The 23,086-nt window shown below is 34.3% G+C and overlaps 1 protein-coding gene across 6 annotated transcripts in view; it reads left to right on the top strand.

Moving 5' to 3' along the window:
- The first annotated feature begins 1,103 nt into the window (after positions 1-1,103).
- pcmtd1 (protein-L-isoaspartate (D-aspartate) O-methyltransferase domain containing 1) overlaps positions 1,104-23,086 on the top strand; it is a 29,857-nt gene continuing 7,874 nt past the window's right edge. The window contains exons 1-4 of one of the 6 annotated variants that reach the window (XM_015353684.2): positions 1,104-1,308; positions 1,826-1,893; positions 13,832-13,975; positions 19,323-19,786. In XM_015353684.2, coding sequence (XP_015209170.1) covers positions 19,480-19,786 — 307 coding nt within the window. In that variant the 5' untranslated portion in view covers positions 1,104-1,308; positions 1,826-1,893; positions 13,832-13,975; positions 19,323-19,479. Of the gene's footprint in view, positions 1,309-1,825; positions 1,894-2,242; positions 2,390-13,831; positions 14,048-19,322; positions 19,787-23,086 lie in introns of those variants that run through there. The other 5 variants (XM_015353681.2, XM_015353683.2, XM_015353685.2 and 2 more) reach the window with 5 other exon arrangements.

Raw genomic sequence — 23,086 nt, 5'->3', positions numbered from 1 at the left:
TAAAAAAGAACTGTTTTGGGAGCAGTTTATACCTGCATGTACTTCTCATAATATATTAGAGATGCTCTGGGTGTTTGGTAAATCAAAATCTTTGCTGTTTTGGAATCAAAATGATTTTTTATTATAACTCAGCAAATATGTCAAAGTCAGAACTAAACTAGTAAAACTGGAACACTGGACACCTCCTCCCTGCCTTGACTTTCCAAGCTGAATCTCTAATTTCGTAAAGTGCAACTTCTCAGACATTACTGAGTCCATCCTTCAGTGTTCCAAAAATAGGAAGAGGTCCCATGATCTGGACTGTAGAGAGGATGTACTGTAGCAGAGGCTAAAGTTTAATTAAACTGTCAGTGGACTGCCTGGGACTATTTCTTGACCATGTCTTGGATAATTGAGTCTCAATTACAAATGTGGCCTAATACAACATGATAGATGTCTAACACAAACCAAGCATTTGAAAACAAAACGACGTGGAGGTCTGCCACAAGGTGTTGCGTGGCAGGATGACAATGCATTCAATGCTCTGATAGCACGCTGTAATGTTGTTTATTTCATATTATGAAGGCCTGTATGTTGTGTACAATATCATGCCTTAATCCCCAAATACAGGTTTCTTCTAATTCTTTGATCATTTTTATTGAGGCATTACCATGAAGAAGTATTGAAATAAATCAGGTTGTCAGGAACATACAATTTTAACTCAAAAAACATGAATGTAAGGCAATAAAAACGAAGTTATCAAAAACTATGTTTCAAAATTGTATTTTTGTTATAGAAAATATATCTTATTAGCTAAGTTCCACTCCATACGAACCACACATTTGTTTTTCATTTGGTATTTCGTTTTTTGAGAAACTTGAATAAATGAACTGCGCTAATTAGCTGGGAAATTCTGTGAAGTGCGTACTTCAGGAGTCAAGTCATCTTTTATGGCACCTAATAATCTCTGCCTACACCCTTTTTCCGTGGTCTGAAAGACGGGAAGGCGAGCAGAAAACCTTTTATCCCTTCAGGATATCACAAGTTTGTATGAAGTTTCACACACTTGTTTTGTTTAAAGGACCCTGCATGTTTAAAGCCCCAGTTTGCTCTGCAGCTCCATTTGCTGGTGACCACGTGACTTTATGTTTACATCCTCACAGCTGTTTCTTCGGCGTCTGGAAGGCAGAACTAAACCGAACTCTTTTTTAATATATACGTGCAATTCACAAAATTATTAATTTTAGTACGTTGACAAAATCTTTTTCCGATTTTGTCATCAGCTTTTAACACTCTTGCTTGTCGACTAACTGCAACGAAAGAGAATAGGTGAGTGATTTGTTTGAAATTACTGATGTCGACATTTTGTTGTTTTTGAAACAAAGTACTCTACCTCGTTATCCGGCATGCAGGATATCCACAATACGAGACGTGTCGTTCGAGTTTAATAAATAGATTGCTTCTTCGATTACATTGAGATTTGACTTGGTGGTGCATGAATTGTAGGAACCTCTGCTGCTTTTATCACTGTGGCGTTAGTAATATCTGCAGTTTGAGTAACAAGCAGCAGTTTAAATGCATACTGCCCCTGTCGTTTGCATCGCCATTAAGTTCCTTTATTTGGAAATCTTTTCACATGCATCTCTCAGAGCAAAAACAAATTTAAAAGTTTAAAATATAGACATGTCATGAATTTGTTGCTTTAATGCCACGATGGTATTTGTAAAGATACTTTAAAAATACAGTAGAGTTTATGTTTAAAACAATGCACGTACAGGCCTTACTCTGTAAAGATAATTATAGCTATCATAATTAACCCTGTATATTTTATCATATTTTTTAACAGGCATCCAGGCCTTTAAAGTGTTTGCGTGGCCTTTCCAGACACACTAACGTTTGAGTGCGTAATACAAGGTAATACGTATGTCTAATGCACAGTTTTTGTAATGACCAGTCCTGCAAATTAGTTGTTTCTGGTGGTTTGTATCACTTTGTCGCAGTAATCTAACAACGCACTAAAGTGTAGCTTATAAAAGGCAAATGCATGAGAGCACCTAAGTAGATTACTAAAGATCGATATAAAAATACGGAAACTTAATGCAGCTGTAGCAAGTTGCCATTTTAAAGTTTTTATTTTATTTTGTTTTCACGTTAGACGGTGAAGTGCAGTCGTATTGTAAGGCAGTTGCACCGCACATTGTCTTTTATTTTATTTGTGCATTCCATGTATTATTTCAGTAACTCGGTGTTGTGGGCGCCGCTGTGAAAATAACAGTAAAAATCAGATGCCTGGCGGAGATCCTTTGTTGCTACCGTGATGGCGTCAGTGGAAAGTTTTCGCACAGTGTTGCTGTAAGGGATCATTTGTCAATTAGAACCGAAGAACGAAAGCTTTGAAATCGAGAGAATGGTATGGTTTTAAAGATAAAATTGTCTTCGTCAATTAATTTAAAAATAGGAATGTAGAATATTTAAATTGGGCGTTTAAGAAAAAAAGGCGTGTGGTTCTAGCTTCTTTTCTAAAGGTTGAACTTTATAGCCGGTCCCTTGCTTGGAAAGACGTTGGTATTATCGCTGCACTTGGAGGTTAAAACGGAACAAAAACTAGGCCAAATCTGGCAAATATCCCAGTGTGTGTTGAAAAAAATAAAACTCTGGTAGAAACCGTGGTTTTAACGAAAGCAAACATTTACCATCAAAATAATTCACTTGATAAAATCAAATAAGAGGGTTGTGTCACGGGAGAAAGGCAATCTTATTACATTCAGTAATGCAGTAATTTAATTTCTCTGTGCAGCTTCTAAAAATGTGTCTTAATGAGCTCTGCAGTTGAAAATGTGGTCATGGTTCACTGTTACTGCTAACAATAATAACGTTTTTCCCTCTCGTTTATTATCACACTTTTATCAAAGTTTAAATATTCTATATTGATTATCTAAAAAGGCCATTTAGTATGGAACATTTCTTTGTAATATCTTGTTTTCAAATCTTTATATGTACTATATATCAGCATAATGCATGTTATTGTAATTGTGTATCTTAAATGTTAGTGGCATTTACCATACTGATGTCCTTTATAAACAACGTTAATATTTTGTACTCTAACGACAGCACATTTGATATTTTAGGATTGTGGTTTTGCTTTCAAACACTGTAAGGGCTGGTAATGGGGAGTTGCTCAGTAGATTCTCTTAATAATTTTTTAAAATAAAAAATGTCCTTTGTCCTTGCTGGAACTGCTGTACTATCTTTTCAGTGATGTCTGTTGGAGTTATAATTTTTTTGCTGTTACATTAAGACATGAATTGAAAGTGTTAGTGCTAATTGTATCCACATCAACTTCTGTGATGCTAAGAAATGTATAGACCTAATTAAAAGTTCTGTGATGGCTATAAAGTTGCCATTATTATCACAGACATGGAGACAAAGTAAAACTTAATTGTTGAAGCTCACAGCATATATTTTAACTCTTTACACAAAGCCCCAAGTAGTGTTCATACTATTAAACCAACATTGCTTGCCATTTATATCAAAAAGAAACCAAAATTGTCATTTAAAAATCTTCCTATTGATCATTAAAAACCTGATTTTAACAACCAAATGTGAACTTTGTAAAAGTTGTAGTGGCGATGTTCTTCTCATAACTTAAATTTTCATAACATCTATAAAAGGCTATTTTTTGTACTGAAATATATAGATCTATAAGGAATGATTATATTAAACTGGCTAAATGTTGAGCCAAAGTTCAGTAGAAGGTCATAGTTTTTTGTGATATTTCTGGATAAAGAAGGAACTAGACTGGAAAGAGTGCTACAACATAAGCCTAAAACCTTTGAGCAGCAAATTTGCAGCAACCTGTTGGTAAACTTGAAAACAACAACAGTAATATGTAAATAGAAACCCAAATAAGAACAACTAAATTTAGTATTTTTGTTAAATATTTAGCCTACTTTCACTGTAATTTTTTCCAGATTATGTTTCTTTAAGCCAGGTGCAGAAAACTACTATCGGAGAGATAAGATAAAACACTTTAGTGGCCATATACAATACAATATACAATGTATTAGGAATTGGTCTTTTTTCACATACCCCAGCTTGCTCTCATGAGACTCACAGAGAAGCTTGGGGTCAGAGCGCAGGGTCAGGCATTTCTATGGGGCCCCTGGAGCAGTTGGGGTTAAAGGATATTTTAAATAATTACCTTATTGTATGTCCAGTGTGTAGTTTTTGTCCCTTTATTATTTAATCGCTCGTCATGAAATATATAGTTGGAACTGGGCAGGTATGGTATTGCCTTTTCATGCAACAAGAAACAACGGCTAAAACTCCTATGCTTGCAGTGTTGACTGAGACTTGTGGCTGAGAGATTTTTTTTTTTGTCTTCTGGTTTGATATCTGAAGGTTAGATTGGCTAGTCTACATTGTCCGGTTCAGGGGGGCTTTAAAGGAAATAGAGACTATAGAACTATAGGGAATTGTTCTAAATTTGTCCAGTTGTCTCCTGTCATCCTTGATATTTTTAATGTTTGGATTATCCGATGTTCTTCTAAATTCACTATGGGATATCGTGTGTCTGAGACTGACATTCTGGTTTTCATTGAAGGATTGTTTTCCTCACCTGCTGGAAATGACTAGTGTCTAGCAGTAACCTAGAATTTGTGTGATGTGGAAAGAAATGTCTCAGCTTTGGAATTGTAAATTGTAATTTGAATCACAGACTTAACAATATAAACCTTACTGAGCTAACAAAACTGCTATATACTGTATGTTAAACTCAACTTCTTTAAGAAGCTTTTGCTTTCAATTACAGAACAGCAACTTTTTTACAGCCCACTTTTCTAACATGCGTGAAAAATCAGTAAGGTGTGTATTACTGCTTTTGTTGATTTTAATTTTAATCTTGTATTTATTCATTTGTTTTCATAAGCTTTTGTTAATATGTTATGTCTATAAACTAATGGTCATCGTGGTGATAAAAGCTTGAAAATTGTATGACTGCATTCTGTACAGTGTAAACTTTGCATTTCTATATTTGTTTAAACAAGAGTGTTGGAATACATTTACAAAATGTGAGTAGAGTTAATTTTGAATATACTGTGTATAGAAAGTAATACCTGTAAGCAACTGATGCAAGGCAGGATACACCCTGAACGGAATGCCACTCCATCGTAAGTCACATACAGATGCAGACACACACGTTAACACAAGGGCCAGCTTAACCTACCAGCATGATTTTGGACTGTGGGAGGAAGTCGGAGGAAACCCACATGAACACGGGAAGAACATACAAGCTCAATGCAGATAGCTACCCAGGACCCCAGTGCTGAGAGACCGCAATGCTAACCACTAAAAACAAGTGCTGAAAAAAACAAACAAATGGTATATATTTTAAACTTGAATAAAATGCAATAAAAACCTACTTATACTACCTGTAAATGCTCTGATCATTTCAATAGTGATTTGTAGATGTATAGTAATGTATTGGTTATGCACAAAAAAATCACACTAGTTACTTAGCTATATGTCTTTTACAACTGAGCAATTTGGGCACCATCATTATTGATCTAACCTGTAGGGAGGTACTCTTCAAAAGTGCTGACTATTAAATTAGCAACAGATGAAAACTCTGCAAGTGTATGACTTCTCCATGTTGCGGTCTCATAGAGAGAAGGCTGTGTATTTAAAATGGGAATTATGGAATATTAAAGTTTGAATTAAAATATAAGAACTCCCCACATAAGACCAGTATAGCAATGGTTCATGTACATTATATTCAGAAGTATATTGAATGCATGTAGGAAGTCCATTCAATACCAAACTTTACATCAAAAACAGAACTGCTGTGCACATATTTCCACCTTTATTCCACTGACACACGTTCCTTTTCACTTTCTTGTAGATAGGAGGTGTGCTGAGATAGTAATCTTGTAATGAATAATATTATCTTTATGGGTAGGTAGTACCACAAAATTGTAATATCTTAAAACGTAAGATCTAACCACTGAGGTATTTTAATCCTAATCACTTGCTTTGTTTTTTATGCACAAAATGTACATCTATTAGTGATGTTTTGCTTTCTTTAAGCATAAAAAGTAACAAATATTAGCAGCATGATCGCATTGTAATGTGCTCGATTTCTGAAACTAAATCTGGACATGGGATGGCACTGGGGTGGAAAACCTGGTTGTGGCTGTAAGTAGTATTTGTAGACCTCTAGACTGGGTCTTTCTTCTGGACCTAAATGTCCAAAAAAATCTCTGTCTCTTTATAGTGACTGAAGATACTGAGTTGTTGTAGGTGCCATCCCTTGGGTGAGATGTTAACCAGAGGTCCTGACTACTTAGTCCGAAAGATTCCATCGTGCAGAAATGTAGAGTAGGTGTTTTAATTCTTGTGTCCTGACTGAATTACATTCTGTGCTTGTACAATCTATCCTTCTTAAAGCTTTGTCTTAATTAACCTGGTGCTGCATTTTCTCACTTCTCCAACTGATGTGCTGTGTAGTGGGATTGCCTGGCACATAATGACTGCTGTGAATAGCCCATGTGTGCACTACATTTTAGCAGTGAATGAAGTGTCCTCTCTTATATATAAAGCCTTTTGAAACAATTATGGATGAACAGCTCTGTACAAATGCAAATAATTATTTTGAAGACTTTTTTTTCCAAGCTCCACCCTTCAGCACATTTCTTGTGGTATGAAGAGGTGTCTACTAAGTGTCTGACCACTATTCATTAGATGAGTACTATGTAGTAATGCTTATGGTCTTTATTTAGTCTTAAATAGAATATCTATTATTATTTCAATAAAATGAGAGTGGTTGTCAGAATTTATAGCTGGGAAATAGTTCACTGCAGTTTAAATAACACCCTTCTTCACTGTTAAATATAGGAAAAAGGAAATGCAGTGAAAGGTAGTTGTTAAATGCCCTGACTCAACTGTTCACTTAAAGCTGACAGCAGTGGTTCAGAACATTAACTCCACCATGTCTGTTTTAAATGTTTGTAAAATTATTAACGTCAAATAACATTTTTAAATGTTAGTAGTTCAGGTGGGTAGCTGCGTCAGCATGCGTAGGCTGCAAAGGAACAAGTAATAGGTTTATTCCATGCTGAAAAAAAGAAGAAAGAGAACACAACGTTTCGGCCGTGGAGCCACACCTGAAGAAGGCTCCACGGCCGAAACGTTGTGTTCTCTTTCTTCTTTTTTTCAGCATGGAGTAAACCTATTACTTGTTCCTTTTTAAATGTTAATCGAAAATGATTATGTATGATCATTATATCTGCTCTGTAATGTTCCTTTTTCACATATTTAATATTTAGTAAAATAAAATCAACTTGTTAGCAGTATTGTGGTCTTTTCACAAGAACTGCTGGAGGCAGTTCTTTAAAACTAGGTCAACACTGCTTACTAGTCTGTGGATTAATGACGTACTGTAGCCTGTATTTACAGATGTGTATTCCTGAACAACAGAAAGGTTACAAAAGAAAGAAGTCCTTTTGCTTGTGTATTAATACCTGTCCTTATTTTAAAATTCATTTGAAATGTGTCCTGGTTCTTATTTTTGTTTATCTTAACAACCTAAATTATTAAGATGCCTACTATTATTTGATGAAGTTTTGATAGTTGATACATTTGTTTGATGTTCAAATTTCACATGTGGAATTGTTTTACATCTTTTTCAGTCATAGTGTGAAAGTGTAAGGATTAAAAAAAAACAAGCTGTGTAATATTTTGCAACTCCACTTTCTTGAAGATAATGCTTGCCGTTGAGCTGAAAACTCACTTTCAGTCAAGAAAAAAAAAAGATGATTGTTTAGTTTAGGTGATCTTAAATAGTCATTTTTTTGTTTTAGTGGATACCTTTTTTTTTTTACAAAGGTTCTAGTCCATCTGTAGGTTTGCCTGATTTAGAAATCATGCAAAGCTGCAGTTGGACTAGAACCTTTGTAAAGAAAATAAGGAAAATAGAAAGCAGCAGTATTTCATGAGCTTCTACTATTTTGGGCTTCAGTGCCCTTTGTGTTATTATTTTAGAATTGTGTAGCACCTCCTTGTTATATAGTGTTGTTAATAATGTAAGACCCTTAGAGGTTTTACACTGGTTATTTTAATAACAAGAAACATGATTTAGCGCCAATATTTCCACTGTGCAAAAATCAATATTTAGATTCCTTTTGTAGGATTGAAATAATAATTTCTGTCAGTAGGTTTTCATTGGCAGATGCTGTGCAGAACATTTGACATGCAATAAAATGTAAGTTCTTTGAATGGCGTTTGTACCTTTAAAGCTGACATTACAAAAAATGTCTCCCTTCAAGAAATTTGATTTTATGTTATAATATAGAACCAACCTGTGTTTCTTATCATGAGTCTGTGAGCCCCAGAACAGCTTTTTTTCACCCCAAACTTGTTTGACTCTGAAGTACCAATGAAATTCTCCACACAATGATGTTTTTTAGCTGTCATGCACCACTCAGTGTACAATGACAGAAATATGCAGACTGTAATAGAGGATGTTAATGATACTGCTGTGACCAATGTAAAAATAGTAACAGTAATTCAAGTTCCATTATACTGACCGTGAACACTTCATTTTGGTGTCCTAAAATAGGAACCAGAGACAACTCATCAGTTTGTTTGCTGAAGCACTGTGACAGCATGGAAAAGTGGAAGAAGTCCATTCTAGCCATTTTGCTGTAGTTCTGTATTTCTGATTACCCGGAGAATTAGGAAAATTGCTGAAAAACAAACAATACAAAATATAATACAACAAAGGACATAAAATACAAAATTGACATTGCCATGACAATGAAGTGGAAAGCAATTTTTCCTCTTAGTGGAAAAATATATACTGTAATCGGTCAAATTGCAAATGTAAATTTCTTCAAACACCTGATAAAATAAGGAGAAAGGACCTCATATCATGGAAAACAATTATGGATCGGATATTGTCTTGCCTATACATTTAAAATAGCATTTATTAGATGAATAGTTAAACCAAAGGGTCTGACTTGAGAACTGGCTCCTAGAGTCTGAATTACTGTGTTGAATTGGATTGAATTCTGTAGCTTGCAATGGCCAACAGTTTAGAACATTTATTTTAAGTAAACGGTTTGTATGTATGCTTTGGATTGTTGTCATGCTGGAATGCCCATTTTCAGCCAAGCTTAAATTTATTGGCAGAAGGAACCAGGACTCTGGCCTAAATGTCCTGGTATGTGATGGAGTTCTTGGTGATTCACCCTATCTTAATAATAAACCCTTAGATGCAAAACAACCCCCAAAAATGACACCCTCTTCCATATTTCACAGTGACTGTGCATCTTGTTTTGATATATGCTTTTCCTTTTATATGCTCAACATAATGTTGATGAGCATTTTCAAAAACCTATCATTTATCACTTGATCTGAGGGTAAGATATAATTCAACTGTCTTTCAGTTTACAATTGATTTGGCAAATGTAAGTTGCTTCTATTTGTTTCTTCTTTACTGTCTGGCTATGAATGCCATATTCATGCAGGTTATGTTGAACCTTTATAGTAGTTATAGTAGTTTTCAACACTTTATATCTTGAATATGAGATATGGCATATCACAATCTCTGGGATCATGGGACCAGTTTAAATTATTATTAGTAGGTGTGTGGTCACAGTAATAAGAAATTATGTCAGTATATTAATTGGCATTCTTAATTAATTAATAAGTGAAATTGTATAATTACTATATTAATTAGGTTTAGTTTAATAAGTGCATTACAATTAAACTAGTCTAATTTTATTGGATTGATACGAGATGATTGCTTTAGCCTAGTTTGTTAATTTATTTTTCTGCATTTTTAGTAAGACCTATCCGATTTATTTAGTTTTTAAATAGTTTTATAGGTTGTTGTTTATAAAGTCACCTACTGCAGTTTAAATATTCAGACACTCTTAACCTTATGCATGGATCAGAGACCTGTTCCTGTTTTTTAAAACTGCTCTGTCATAAAAACAGGTGTTACAGATGACCTCATATGGTTTTCATTGTCCAAGATGCCGCAATTTACAGTGTAATCGAGGGCGAAGGCTTCAGACAAGTTAATCCAAATTTTGGAACTCTCATACCTAATTTCTGTATTAGAAAGCATCTTAAATTATATTTCACACAAAGGCAGAGTGGTGAAGATCAGAATGTTAGAACTGGCCAGTTTAACAAAGGATATGTGAAAATCAAGTGGAAGAATATATGACAGAAATGTGCCAGAGGTCAAGAGACTTGAAACATAAGAAACTGCCTGAAAAGCACATAGCATCTAATATTGGTGAGAAGTTGAGATGTAGTCAATCCCTGTAGGCTCCCTGGCAAAAAAAAAAAACAACAAATGGTGGTTATTGACAGTGTAGCAACCATGGTGTTTACATTGAACTCTTAAAAAATTAAGTCATGGGTAAATATATGGTTTCAGGTGTGCTGGACATACAATGCAACTTAGTGTTAATTTGTAAATACTCAAGGATCTCTTGTAATGTTGCTGCTACTTTTAAAAAGTATAAAATGAATAGTGCTCTTAAAGTGAAACAAAACCAGCAGAATGTAATTGCATTAGTTCAACATTCAGTTGATGCATCTTTATTTCTTGGTCCATTCTTCAAGATACGTGGATTTAGGGTGAATTTTTGTAATCACTTTGAAGCTTTGTTTTGTTCCATTGACCAAACATCTGCTGTGAGTGTTTTGATGATGTGAGTTATAGATTTTGAATTTCAAGAGTCTGCTTTAAAGGTGGCCCATGGGCCAAGGCTGACATCATCACCTCAATTGAGTTGATACTAAAATTTTCCCTGCTGCTGTCTTGTCCTGAAATACTGTAGCTTCTGTGAACAGTGTTGTGCAACAGAAAGATAGTAATCTAGCTATGGCAGAAGGTCAGTATCACTTAATAATTCTGTGGACTCCCACAGGATAGTGCCCTGGCACCAGTATTGTTCAAAGTATTTGCAAGCAAAGTGCCCACCACAAATACTGCACCTAAACCCAGTCTATTGTTTCTGCATTTCATCTGCAAATCACAATGTACTCGGCTTCTGAGCAGCAACCTTTTGTGGAGAAAAAGTGCAAAATGACCTTGTAGCTAAAGTGTTGAAATGATGTTGGATGGCTCCCTATCTTATCAGTAGCACCTCAGAAAGGCTGCTTAAAACACACTAAAAATAATCTGTGAGTTTATGTGCTTGGATTATGGTGTTTTACCTGCTGTTGTTTACACTTCTGCCACTATTTTGGTCATCTCAGCAGCTGAATAACCATCTCTGGGCCTCAAATTGGGACACCATAATCATTTATCCCCAACTTTGGTCAGCAATGATAAAAGTTTTTCAGACTATCTACAAGTGGTACTTCAAAACTTCTTCTGGTTGCAATCGTAATGGCATTTTACCTAAATACACATTTGATGGTGGCATCCAATAGTTACACTTTTCCAGAAGGGCATTGGATTGATTAGGGAATTTAACACTATAATTATGATACATTTCTGGTTTGAAAATCATATAAAATAAGAAGAATGAATCAAAATGACACCAAAACACTTAATCAATGTCTATAATTAGTATGATTTTTCCAGTACCATTTGTGTAATTGTGTGATGTTCTGCATGTAATCAGTAGTGTGTCCAAAGTATATTCATGTTCAATTAAAATATTTTTTTGCCCAAGCATTATTTTTACTACACAAAACTAAGGATAAACTAGCATAGATGAACAAAAATGGGTGCTGCAGAATTAGTAATACTGGGAATTGGATTATCGATTCTTGGTTTTTGTGAAATGCACAGAATTAAAAGGCTGAACTTCATTGTTATCCATTAACAATTAACCAAATTGAGGGATATCTTCACTGTATAAAGTGCCACTGCCTGAGACAGATGTGGAGGTGCAGATAAAGGTAGTGAGTGGCCTCCAGATGAAGGTTTTTTTGCTTGCTTGGCTTTGGCTCATGTCATTTAATTCTAAGGTCTGTAGCTATAATTTCTGCTAAAATATTTGGATGAGTTGTTAATCCTAGTATTGCAGGCCCCTCCTCCAAAGTGTGAATTTACTACTATTTATATATTTTTTTCATTTTGTAAGTGGACCTTATTCTATTTAGAGTCTGTATTGAACGTGCTACAAATTAAGTTCTTTAAATATACCAGAAATTAGTTGTACAGAAATATATATCCTATGTGATTTGATTAATCTCAGAAATAGTATGCTAGTGCTATTTCTAACATGCTAAGAAGATTTTTTTATGTGTCCTGAGCATTGTATTTACCAGAATAGTTTAATTTAATTTACCGAGTGATATGAAACATAGAAATGTATTATTCTTTAACACCTATTGAAAATATTGTAGTGATTTCATCTGCATTGACATATCTGCAGTAAAAAAATCTAGTTTTGGTAGATATTTGTCAATCATATTTCAGCCTAATATTATTTCATTTAATTAAACATCCTTTAAGTTTTTGTACAATACTCCTGAAACATTAACACTTATCAAGACATTGTGGCAGTGCTTATGAAGTAAAATCTCAGTGTTAGCACAAATAATATTTGAGAAAAATTAAGATTTGTTAAACCAAGTAATGCCGAAGCAATGCATCAAATTTCATTAAACTTTGTACCATTTTTAACAAGTTTACATGAAAACCAGAAGATGTATGGTGATCCAGGGCCATGTTTGTGAAAAGGTGGCTGAAAGATCTTCCATCGTTATCCGGATTAGGCTCAGCCTTGCTTGGTGTCTAAGATCTGACATAATCAGGTTGTATATCTTTAACATCCTTGAATAGGAAAACATTAAAGACCAATGGACTTTATTGGAATCGCATGAATAATGTGGGTATAATCATATCTTTTACACCACACCAGTCCATTTCTAAATAAGACTGAGACAACGTAAAAGTTTATAAACAAGAGATGGACATTTGGTAGATCATTTAGTAGCTAATTAATCTAGGCACCTCTTCCAGCCATCTGTGAAAGAAGCCAGGGTAACAGCTTCAATAACAGGGTTAGGAAGCTTATTCCAGGGTCTTACAAAACTAAATTAACCAGAGTGAAATGAGCATTGTAGTTGGGTTAACAGTGAGCTGAAAGCAAAAGGCACATTTTTAGAGCTTGCTCATCTTAAGGAGATTGAAGTAATCAGTTATAGTGTATGTTTCAGGGAAAACAGAAATCAACAAATGAAAACAAGATGATTGAAATGTAAAGAAATGTCCAATTGGGATGGGTCAACTTTCAGGAGATTTATGTAAAATCCTGGACGTTTGCCTGAAATTTGCAAAAATCCAGAAATGGGGAAATAGGAATTGATCCACATTGCACAAAAGAAATTCTGAAATGCATCTAAAAAAATTGGAAATTTCATACTTTCTGTTCTGCTCCTCTCCTTAGCCAAGGTTTTTGAGTAATCAGGTGCTCATTGACACCATTTCTTCTTTGAAACAAGGTTTATTCGTAAAAAACTCTACTGAATTATCTATCACCTATATAAATTTGCTCTGAAGATCTTTACATCATGCTTGGCTTCAGTCTTCAATCATTGCATTCCCAACAGTGTGCATTTTCACAAACCTGCCTCAGCATGTTACATACAGCACAGATGTGAAGAAGGACTTCATTTTGTCAATATGAATAGATTGTATAAGCTGCAACGTCTTTTTTTCTGCTAACTGACAATTTAGTAAGTAAATATGTGTAAATTGAAACTTTTCTGTCATTTCTGTATTTCCGTTACTGTATATGGTTGTTTTTCACCACAAAATATTTGCCTTTTTAATAGAAAACACATTTGTGAAAGTTATTATCCTATTTTCTTATTATAGATTTCATCTTTGACAGAACATCTGGAAATAGCTGCCTCCTGTAAAGAGATGTGGTCCACACAGCAAATACTACTCCTTGGATTTCCATGATGAGGAACATGCTTGTGAAAGAATAGACTCGGATTAAGCTGAGTGTTCAGTGAGGTGATACTTAAGTCTTACTCATTTCAGATTTACTAGAGAACAGGGAAATTTGACAACAAAGGACTTTATCAGGTATGATGTGTAATTAACTGTTATTGTATTTTATACAGTTAAAAAATAAGTTCAGGTGGCACTTGAAGAAGGCTCCTCAGCTGAAACGTGTTTTCTTTCTTCTCTTTTCAGCATGGAATAAACCTATTACTTATTCTAATTTAAAAAATAATACTTGCAAATTAATTTTTACACATGTAAAAAGTGCAGGTGAGACATGTTTATGGGTTGAGCAAGTCATAATTTAATGCTTGTTTCAAGGAGTATTATTTTCTTGATGTTACTGACAACCTTTGGCAATAGCTTTTCTTCTGGGAAGGATTACTTTCTATTAATGTTTTTTTTTCCCTGTATCACAGCATACCATGGGTATATAAATAACAAAAACATTGCACCTTGTGACAAACCTTTTAAACAATTTCCCTTAAACCTTAATGTCATACTTTTAGCCTTATTTGAACATTTGAAAGCTATAGTTACTTGTGTCTTTCAGAAATTGTATATTCAAATACTCTGGTTGTTGAGGATTGTATATATAGAGGTATAGTGAGGTATACCTAGCTAGAGGTATAGTGATTGCCACCCTTAATTACAATTTAAAGCAACAGTATCCATTTTCACAAAATGAATTATTTTAGTGCTTTGTGCTGTATAGTATTTTCATGTTGGAAGCAAACATTTAGCTCATTACTGGTTTTGATTATTAACATTGGTGATCTGAGTTAATGAATGGATATAGAATTGAAATAAGACATGTATTTACATAGGAGCTTAATCAGTATCCTTATTCTTACATACAAAGAAGGTGTGCAAAGAAAATAATACAATTTGTTCAATTGGTACAGCAAAATATCTTTTCAGGATATAACAGTTTGCATCCCTCTTGGGATGTTAATGCTTTTGCGTAATGTCGTGCAGAGTCATTTCTCATTATCAGTTTTGTTTTCTTTTCACATGGTTACTAAAGTGCAGTGAAGGTCAAAGGAAACTTTTTCTATACTGTTTTTCCCATTATGGTGATTCCCAATGATTGTTTTAATCAGGCAAATGTCACATTTTGAAATGGTTTGAAAATATCGAATGTACATTTTTCGTACTTTAGATAATGCAGACAATTTGCAGGAACAAAATACTAAACAAACACCTTTTTTTTCATTTTTGTGATTTTTACCTTACTTTTAGTAGCAGAATCTATTCGTTTTCTAATGAAAATGTTTGAAAATGCAAATTGAACAACAGAAAAGCATGCACCTGGCAAGGGAATATTGACAGCTGCAAAACCTACCGACGAGCTGGTAGCTCTTTTTTCTTAGTGCACAGTAGTGGTACAGTAGATCCTATTTGTGACATACTGTTACAACATTCTCTATGATGTTATTAAAACCAAGAGGTCTTAAGCAGTATTGCCTGTGTACTTTCGTTGTCTGAATTTCTTGTTCTTTCTGGTCATCTCTTAATGTGCACAAATTCACAAAGTCATTCACATTCAGAACTGACATGCTGGCTGAAAGCAGGCATACAGGAATAATCTAGGTGAGACTGGAAATCGGTATTTCTACATCAGTTTTTGTCCAGACATTTTCAGGTGAGCTACGGTATTTAGCTTTTTGCCAGAATATGAAGCACCTTTAGTAGGTATGACACAACTTGGTTTGGTTATGCTAATTAATATTCCTTTAGTTAGATGTGTTGTAAATTGCATCCACATGTATTTAAGATATCTGAATAACCTTTTACACTATTTCCTTCACGGTCTCGACTTACAAATGATTAAACATTTACCTGAATTGCATGCTTTTTATAAAGGACATTTTCACTGTCCCTTGTCTAAGGTGGACTTGTAGCCGTAACGGCTATGGACATATAACACTGTAAAATGAATTAGGGTAAATTTGTTGGTTTTGATATGATTATAAATGTAATCAATCAATGTAAGCTGTAACATTTTTTAAAATACATTTTTATTTAAAAATGTGTAGAAAATATATATAAATATACACACAGTAAGCTCAGAATTCCAAAATACGTTTGTTGTCCAGTGTTGTTGAATTCAAATGATTTCAGATGTTTTTGTGTGCTGTTTCCTTTGGCCTTATCTGTGCTCAGTAAATAGCAGGGATATTATAGAAATAAATACATAGATCTCCATTTCACAATTATTGATGCTTCCAGATCCACTATTTAATTACTTATCTGCATATTTAATTTGCTACGGTTAAATAAATGGAGTAATTATTTTTCATTAGAAAGCTGTTACTCTGTTCTAGTAGTCTCCAAAGTATCATCCTTTTTATAGCCGTGCGTAATGACTGGTGGGAAAATTGATTTCCTTTTAATCCAAGTAAATGGGTTTTCTGCATACGGGATCCCAAAGCTGGGGTTACATTTGGGAAGTGAATGTCGTTCCACAACCAACAATGCTGTCGAGTTATATGAGATAAAGAGAAAAGGAGAAATACTATAGCATTGAAAGAAATCAAAAATAGATCAAGTAATATACAGTATTCCTCTTCATATTTTTTAATCAGTCCCCATATGCAGATTATTTTCTAAGAATTAGACTTGCATCCAAGCTAAGCACCCAGCTGTGAAAATGATGAACTCAACTAAAAGACACTTGAACCTTTTTCACATGGGCAAACTATAGTTCAGAGGTGTCTCTGAAGTGGTGTGGTATCCTGTGTGAATTTCCTGTATCAGTATAGAACTGATATTTTGTCAGAGCTCTGAAGGACCTTACAAGGTGTATCCGCGAGTGCCCAAACCTATTACAACTGTATGAATTGCTGTGCTGGTTCTGAAATGCTACAATAATTTTGATTTAAACTGAAGTATACTGTATGCTTGTGCACAAGAAGGAAAAAAGTACCCGTGCTGTATGTTTTGACCTTACTATCAGTGTTCCTTCCAAATGTGAAAAAAAATCCAATAAGAAAAATGGCAGAAAAAGACAACAACTGATATGACCAAGAAGTTCTGAATTATTCATTTTCAAGTTAGATTAGCAGTGATACTGCTTCTGAAATGATTGAAACTTGATTTCTGGTGGAAAGATTTTCTGTGATATGTTTGTGTAGAAAGGTTGTAAAACTGCCATAGCAGCATAAATATACTGAGTGATTTTTCTAAATGTTTGAGGTCTCTCAAATAACAAAAAAAAATAATCTTAAAATAAGTTACAGGACTCACCTCCAGTTTGCATTATATTTGTTGCACTGTTTAGACATTTTAGACAGGTGGATGCTGCACACTGGTGGTGGTGGAGGGGAGTCCCCATTACCTGTAAAGTGCTTTGAGTGGAGTGTCCAGAAAAGCGCTATATAAGCGTAAGCAATTATTATTATTTTCATATTTGGCTATCAGATTGCTCTGTTTGCTGTTAAATGTAGCACCTTATTCTAGTTCTGATATTATCTAGGTCTGTCCTTTGTATCTTCTCGTTCTCCACGGCACCGTTTGAGTGCAGCCAGTTGTTTTGGGAACTGTAATTAGATTGGATGAAATGGAAGTAAAATCTACACATGAACTTTCAAAGACCTTCTACTGCCCTGTGAAATATTGTTTACACACTTTTGCACACATTGTATATATGATCGCATTGTAAATCATATAATTTTATTAGTGTAAGAAAAAGATGTGTAAATATTATGGAGCAATATCACAAGAGAATAGAAAAATTGAGTGGTGCATTACTGAAGATACGAGCTAATTTGTTCTTTATAGGAACTATTGCATTTTTCAAGACTGTAATTTGCAGACCAAATGAGATGGTGCTGCATTATCTGCACTTTACAGGTATATTTTTGGCATTGGGTTATGAATGCTACAGAAATTTCTTAAATGAAGCTGTGATGCATTTAATATCAGCTTTGTAAAGTAGATGAATTTAGGTTTGATTCTAGCATTGCCAAAAAACACTTTGAGATAAATAAGAAACCTTGGTAACCAATGTTGTCATTTAACATGGTTTAGGAATGTCCCAAGCTCACCTTTCTTTCATCTGCCTCAGTATAGACTCTGGCTGTCTTATGATGAAATATTTCTGATTGCAAATTATTCAAGATTACCCAACTGTAACTCCTTTCTTTGTGCCTTCGGGTGGAATCTCCCAAACAAGTATTTCCATGCCAGGTATATTAATGTCCTAGAGTTTTGCAGCACAACAAATTATTATATACTGGGAAGATGTCCATGAAGTTCATGGTACACACTTTTGAAATATTATCTTTTCTGATTCTGTGGCACACCGTGGACCTTTCCACGGCACACCGGTATGTTGTGGCACACAAGGTGCTAAATAAGATTCAAGTATGCTCATAGAACTTTATCATGTTAGCTAAAAGGTCTTCACTTCAACACAGGATTCCCCTGAAATTTAGAATGAACTTTAAGGTTTTACTTCACACATATTAGGGCACAGAATGATTTAGTTCCAGAATATTTTAAGGATTTAGTGCATAAGTTTACTCCAACTCTTGAATTTAACTAAGTCATTTGCCTGAACCTTTTTTCATCTTTACTTCTGTTATGTATTGTGTGTGTACTCTTGTAAAGCTCTTTTAGTTTCTTGAAAAGTCATGAAAAATAAACAAAATAAAAAAACATTTTAACCTCTGCTGTAAGTAAGCATCACAATGGATACATTGTACTATAAACAATGAACTGTTGTGTTGGTGAACAGGTTTAACAGGAAATTCCTTAAGGCTCTGCAACCAGTTTCCTGTTCTTAAAGGAAGTTTCATAAACTATCATGCTGATAAGAAAGTGTTAAAACTGTTACATATATTTTTTTATATGACCACTTATAAAGTCTGTTTACCCATAGTTCCATAGTTCAAACTGTGGCTTTAAGAGTATATGCCTTTATCTATTTTTTTGGTTTAATAAAAACTAGAATATTAACATTTTTCTGTGAGTAAGAGCCTTTTAGGTCTTATCCTTGTGACCCTGAACTTGGCATAGGCCCACGTAGGTCACAGCACAATAATCCTGAATCCTTGAAATGCTCCTTGAGGGCTTTACTGTTTATTTTACAATGTCTGTAACTTCTAGTTCAAAATTTAAGATATCATTCTCCCAAATATAGTCATAAATAAATATAAATAAATGACTGTCATAAGAGTCAATGGATATTCTTGTGGAAAGCCTTATCCAGACATTAACAGTATCAGCAATGTTTATGCCCTCCACACACATTTAGTGTTGCAGAGGCTTTGTAATGATCTGCTGCCTTAGCATTTTGCAGCTTAACATGAAATGTATTACTTCTTGCTTTTTTTCTCTCCCTATATTTCAGATCTACACTTGCTGTGATGATCTGATAAACTGCTTAAAGAGTACCAACACATCACTTAAGTGGCCTCTCCATGTGGCAGCGTTGCTTGTTGTAGTGAAAGAGAAGATCAAAAGTTGCTGAAAGTTTGAAGGCCAGAGAGCTCTCTCCTTCACCAGCCATGGGAGGAGCTGTGAGTGCTGGAGAGGATAATGATGACTTGATTGACAATCTTAAAGAGGCTCAGTATATACGCACTGAGAAGGTGGAACAAGCCTTTCGAGCCATCGACAGAGGTGATTACTACCTAGAGGGTTACAGAGAGAACGCCTACAAGGACCTGGCCTGGAAGCATGGAAATATTCACTTGTCAGCACCATGCATTTACTCTGAGGTGATGGAAGCACTGAAACTTCAACAGGGATTGTCTTTCCTTAACCTAGGAAGTGGAACAGGATACTTGAGTACTATGGTGGGCTTAATTATAGGTAATGTCAAATCTCTTCTTTATTGCTAAATATGATCAGATTGTCTTTTGCAACCCATGTGCCTACTCAGCCTAGTTTCTTCTTGACACTTTTCTAATTAATAAAAGAATAATTCATTGCATTTGTGTAGTGCATTTCATCCCACTACATCCCCAAACATCTCACATATAGAAGTGGACCCTCTTCACCCACCACTGAAGTTTTCTGTTGGTACATAGCAGCCAGTATACACTAACAGACCTGCTATAAAGCATATAGGTTGAGAAGAAATTACTTGTTCAGTTGATTTAAGGGAGAAATTATGAGTAGGTCAGATTGTGTATTCCTACATTGGATTTCGGCACATTGCACAGTGGGGCTAATACCCCTATACTTACAGTATGAACAGTGCTATGGGATCTTTAATGACAAGGTAATCAGAACATTGGTTTAATGTCTTAATTGAAGGATGGTATCTTTTACAGCATTGAATCCTCTGTAGTCATATTTGGTGACAGTACTGGGCTATTGGTTTGGTAAGACCAACAGCCTGATTTTCTGTAAAGGTTTCCCATCCCGGAAAAGACAAGGCACAGTCACAGAAGCTTAGTTTCTGAGATTTAGTGAGATCAGACTACTGTGTGTTAAGAGGTAGTTCAAGAAGGTGGCTGCATCAGCATGCGTAGAATGCAAAGGAACAAGTAACTTTAAGGTTACAGTTGTACTATAAAATTAAGCCATAAAATCTGATGGTTAGTTTAGGATTAGATATTATGATGAATCTAAGGTTTGGTACAATTTCAAAACATTGTGATTTAGCCAAATGTTCAGAAGATGGTCTGATGGACTTTGAGTCATTAACCACGATAATTGTAATGAAACAGATGCTTGTGTTTAAAATAAATTGAATATAGGCCTTATGGGCTTGTAAAAAGGACTATAACTCATAAAAGTAAACATTCTTAAATCAATAAAGGCGTATTCCATAAATGTACTCAGTGTTTTAGCAGCCCTCAATAACCAAGGAGTAATGTTGTAATGCATATTAAAAACAGTCGCAGTTGAAAGCATTAAAGCAGTTAAAAGAACAGGAAAGCTGTGAGTTCTATATTTTCTTAATTGTTCTTTTGAAGATTTATAAGTTAGCTTTATAATAAAACTACCTGTACAATGCCCCATTAATGCGTACTATTAAAATATGAAGGCTTATTTCATATTCTGATCATTTAAAAATATATTTAGCAATTCTCCGATGTTAATAGGTTTTGTACGAAATATATCTTTCTGTTTACAGACAGTTACCACCATCTGACAGTAACTGTAGAATGAAATGTTCTAAAAATAAATTGGAAATGTTGTTTCGAAATAAGTACTTAAATGGCAAATAAAAATGCACTGAAGAACTAAAGAACACATAAAGAATGCAATGTTTATCTCATAATGGTGGAGAAATGAATAAGTGAAGGATAAAATCAAAAGAAATGTTGGTTTACCAAAAAGTGGTACTTGAGCAATTATTAACCAAATAATGTGCGATTGTTTTTTCAGCTCTTTACTCAAAATGTGATCTGTTTTGAAAAAAAAATTGAAAGATTTTAATTTGTAATGTTTATTCGCCTTTTGTTCTGTGCTTGAAATTAATATGTGTACATGATATTATTTTGTTTAACGGGAAAGGAAACTTGACATGCTAAAAAATGTTATTCACCACATTTGTCTTGTTTAATAAGTCCTTTAGGAGCCAAGCTTTAATTTCAGTATGTGAATTGTTGATGCACAGTGCCTCTCTGTGGCAATAAATCAACTTTGTACACACAGTTATGTATAGGATACAGGTTGTTTTGTCAATTAATATAAGATAAGGAAATTATTATTTTATAATAAATTAATAATATATATTATACAAGTTACTGGCTATATCAGTCTGATCGGTATATAGCTAATATCATCATACCTGCAACCATCTTTAGTCTATGGTGACTTGCAGATTCAACTAAATAGTTTTCTTAGGGCTTAAGGGGAGGCAACTGTGTGTGAATCTTACCATTGTCCCATAAAATGTACATGGTTTCATAAGCATTTTCTTAAATCTCATGTGAAAATGTGAATTTTCCATGGAAATATGGAGGTTGTTTTTTGGGCCATTTGCACAATCCTTTGGTCCATGTTGACAGTTTCCTTAAGAAAAATATTTCACTTGTTATTACACACCTGTAAGTCAAGGTATACTGTATAGCACATTGAGCACAGAAACATGATTGCTGTAGTCCAATGGAGAGAAAATATTAATTATTGTTGATATGAAATCTGTCAGTGTTGTAACTAACATTAATTAAAATTTCAGAAATATGATTCTTAAATAACTGCAATAACCTTTCTTTATTATCAATATTAAATGAATGAGAAAATACAAAAATGTATACTAATCACTTAATGACAGGAATTGGATTCTCTCTAAGCACTGAAGTAAGGCTAAGTGTTGTGGTAGACAAGAATATCTATATTCATCTATACTAGCAGATGTGGCCAAATGCCAAATAAGTGTCTGTATTCCATTTGTCATCATGAAATGTAGCATCAGAGAATTCGAATGCTTCATACCATGTATTCACTCTATTAGGGAAAAAAAGATTTATGCAAGACTTTTAGCCATATAAAATATAAATTGACTAAATACTCATGTGCTTTGGGTGCCATCTGCCTTGTATCCTACTAATCTTTATTTTTGTTTTATACACTTAATTTTTTAACAATTTAAACCTGTTCCTTTGTACATGTTGTCTGAGACCAGAACTGTTATATTCTTGGGTATTGCTTGTTTCCTTGTCTAGAGTTTATCAGTAAATCATTGTTTTACAGTATTGTCACTCATCAAATTTGAGCAATAGAATATTAAAACTGCTGGAAATGTCCTACAGCTGCCTGTACTAACAAGCAAGTGTATGCACTAGTTATTACTTGTACAAGATTAGCAAAGTTCTAAAATATGCAATAACATTCACGTTCTTCAAAAAATCCAGAACAAAGCAACTTAGTCCTTCAACAAAATCACAGATATAAATTTTGCTTATATTGTTTATCAGTTCAACTGGGGTCAGAGGTGATTAGTTCATTTTGTTTTTTTTCCATTTTGGTCATTTTATCAGTGGCAGTTATGAAAGTGCCTCGGACTGTTAAAAAATTAATAAAAGCCAATGTTGTTCTATGGCTTAAAGAACGTAAAAAGCAAAGACTATTTTTGAATTTGATTCCCAGATGGGTTGGTATTAATTGAAACTCAAGCAAACAATTCTACTCATGTAGTACCGCACTAGCTTGGAA

Source organism: Lepisosteus oculatus, chromosome 6, assembly GCF_040954835.1.
Source record: "Lepisosteus oculatus isolate fLepOcu1 chromosome 6, fLepOcu1.hap2, whole genome shotgun sequence".
Taxonomy (NCBI): Eukaryota; Metazoa; Chordata; class Actinopteri; order Semionotiformes; family Lepisosteidae; genus Lepisosteus; species Lepisosteus oculatus.
This window is presented reverse-complemented; position numbering and strand designations above follow the sequence as displayed.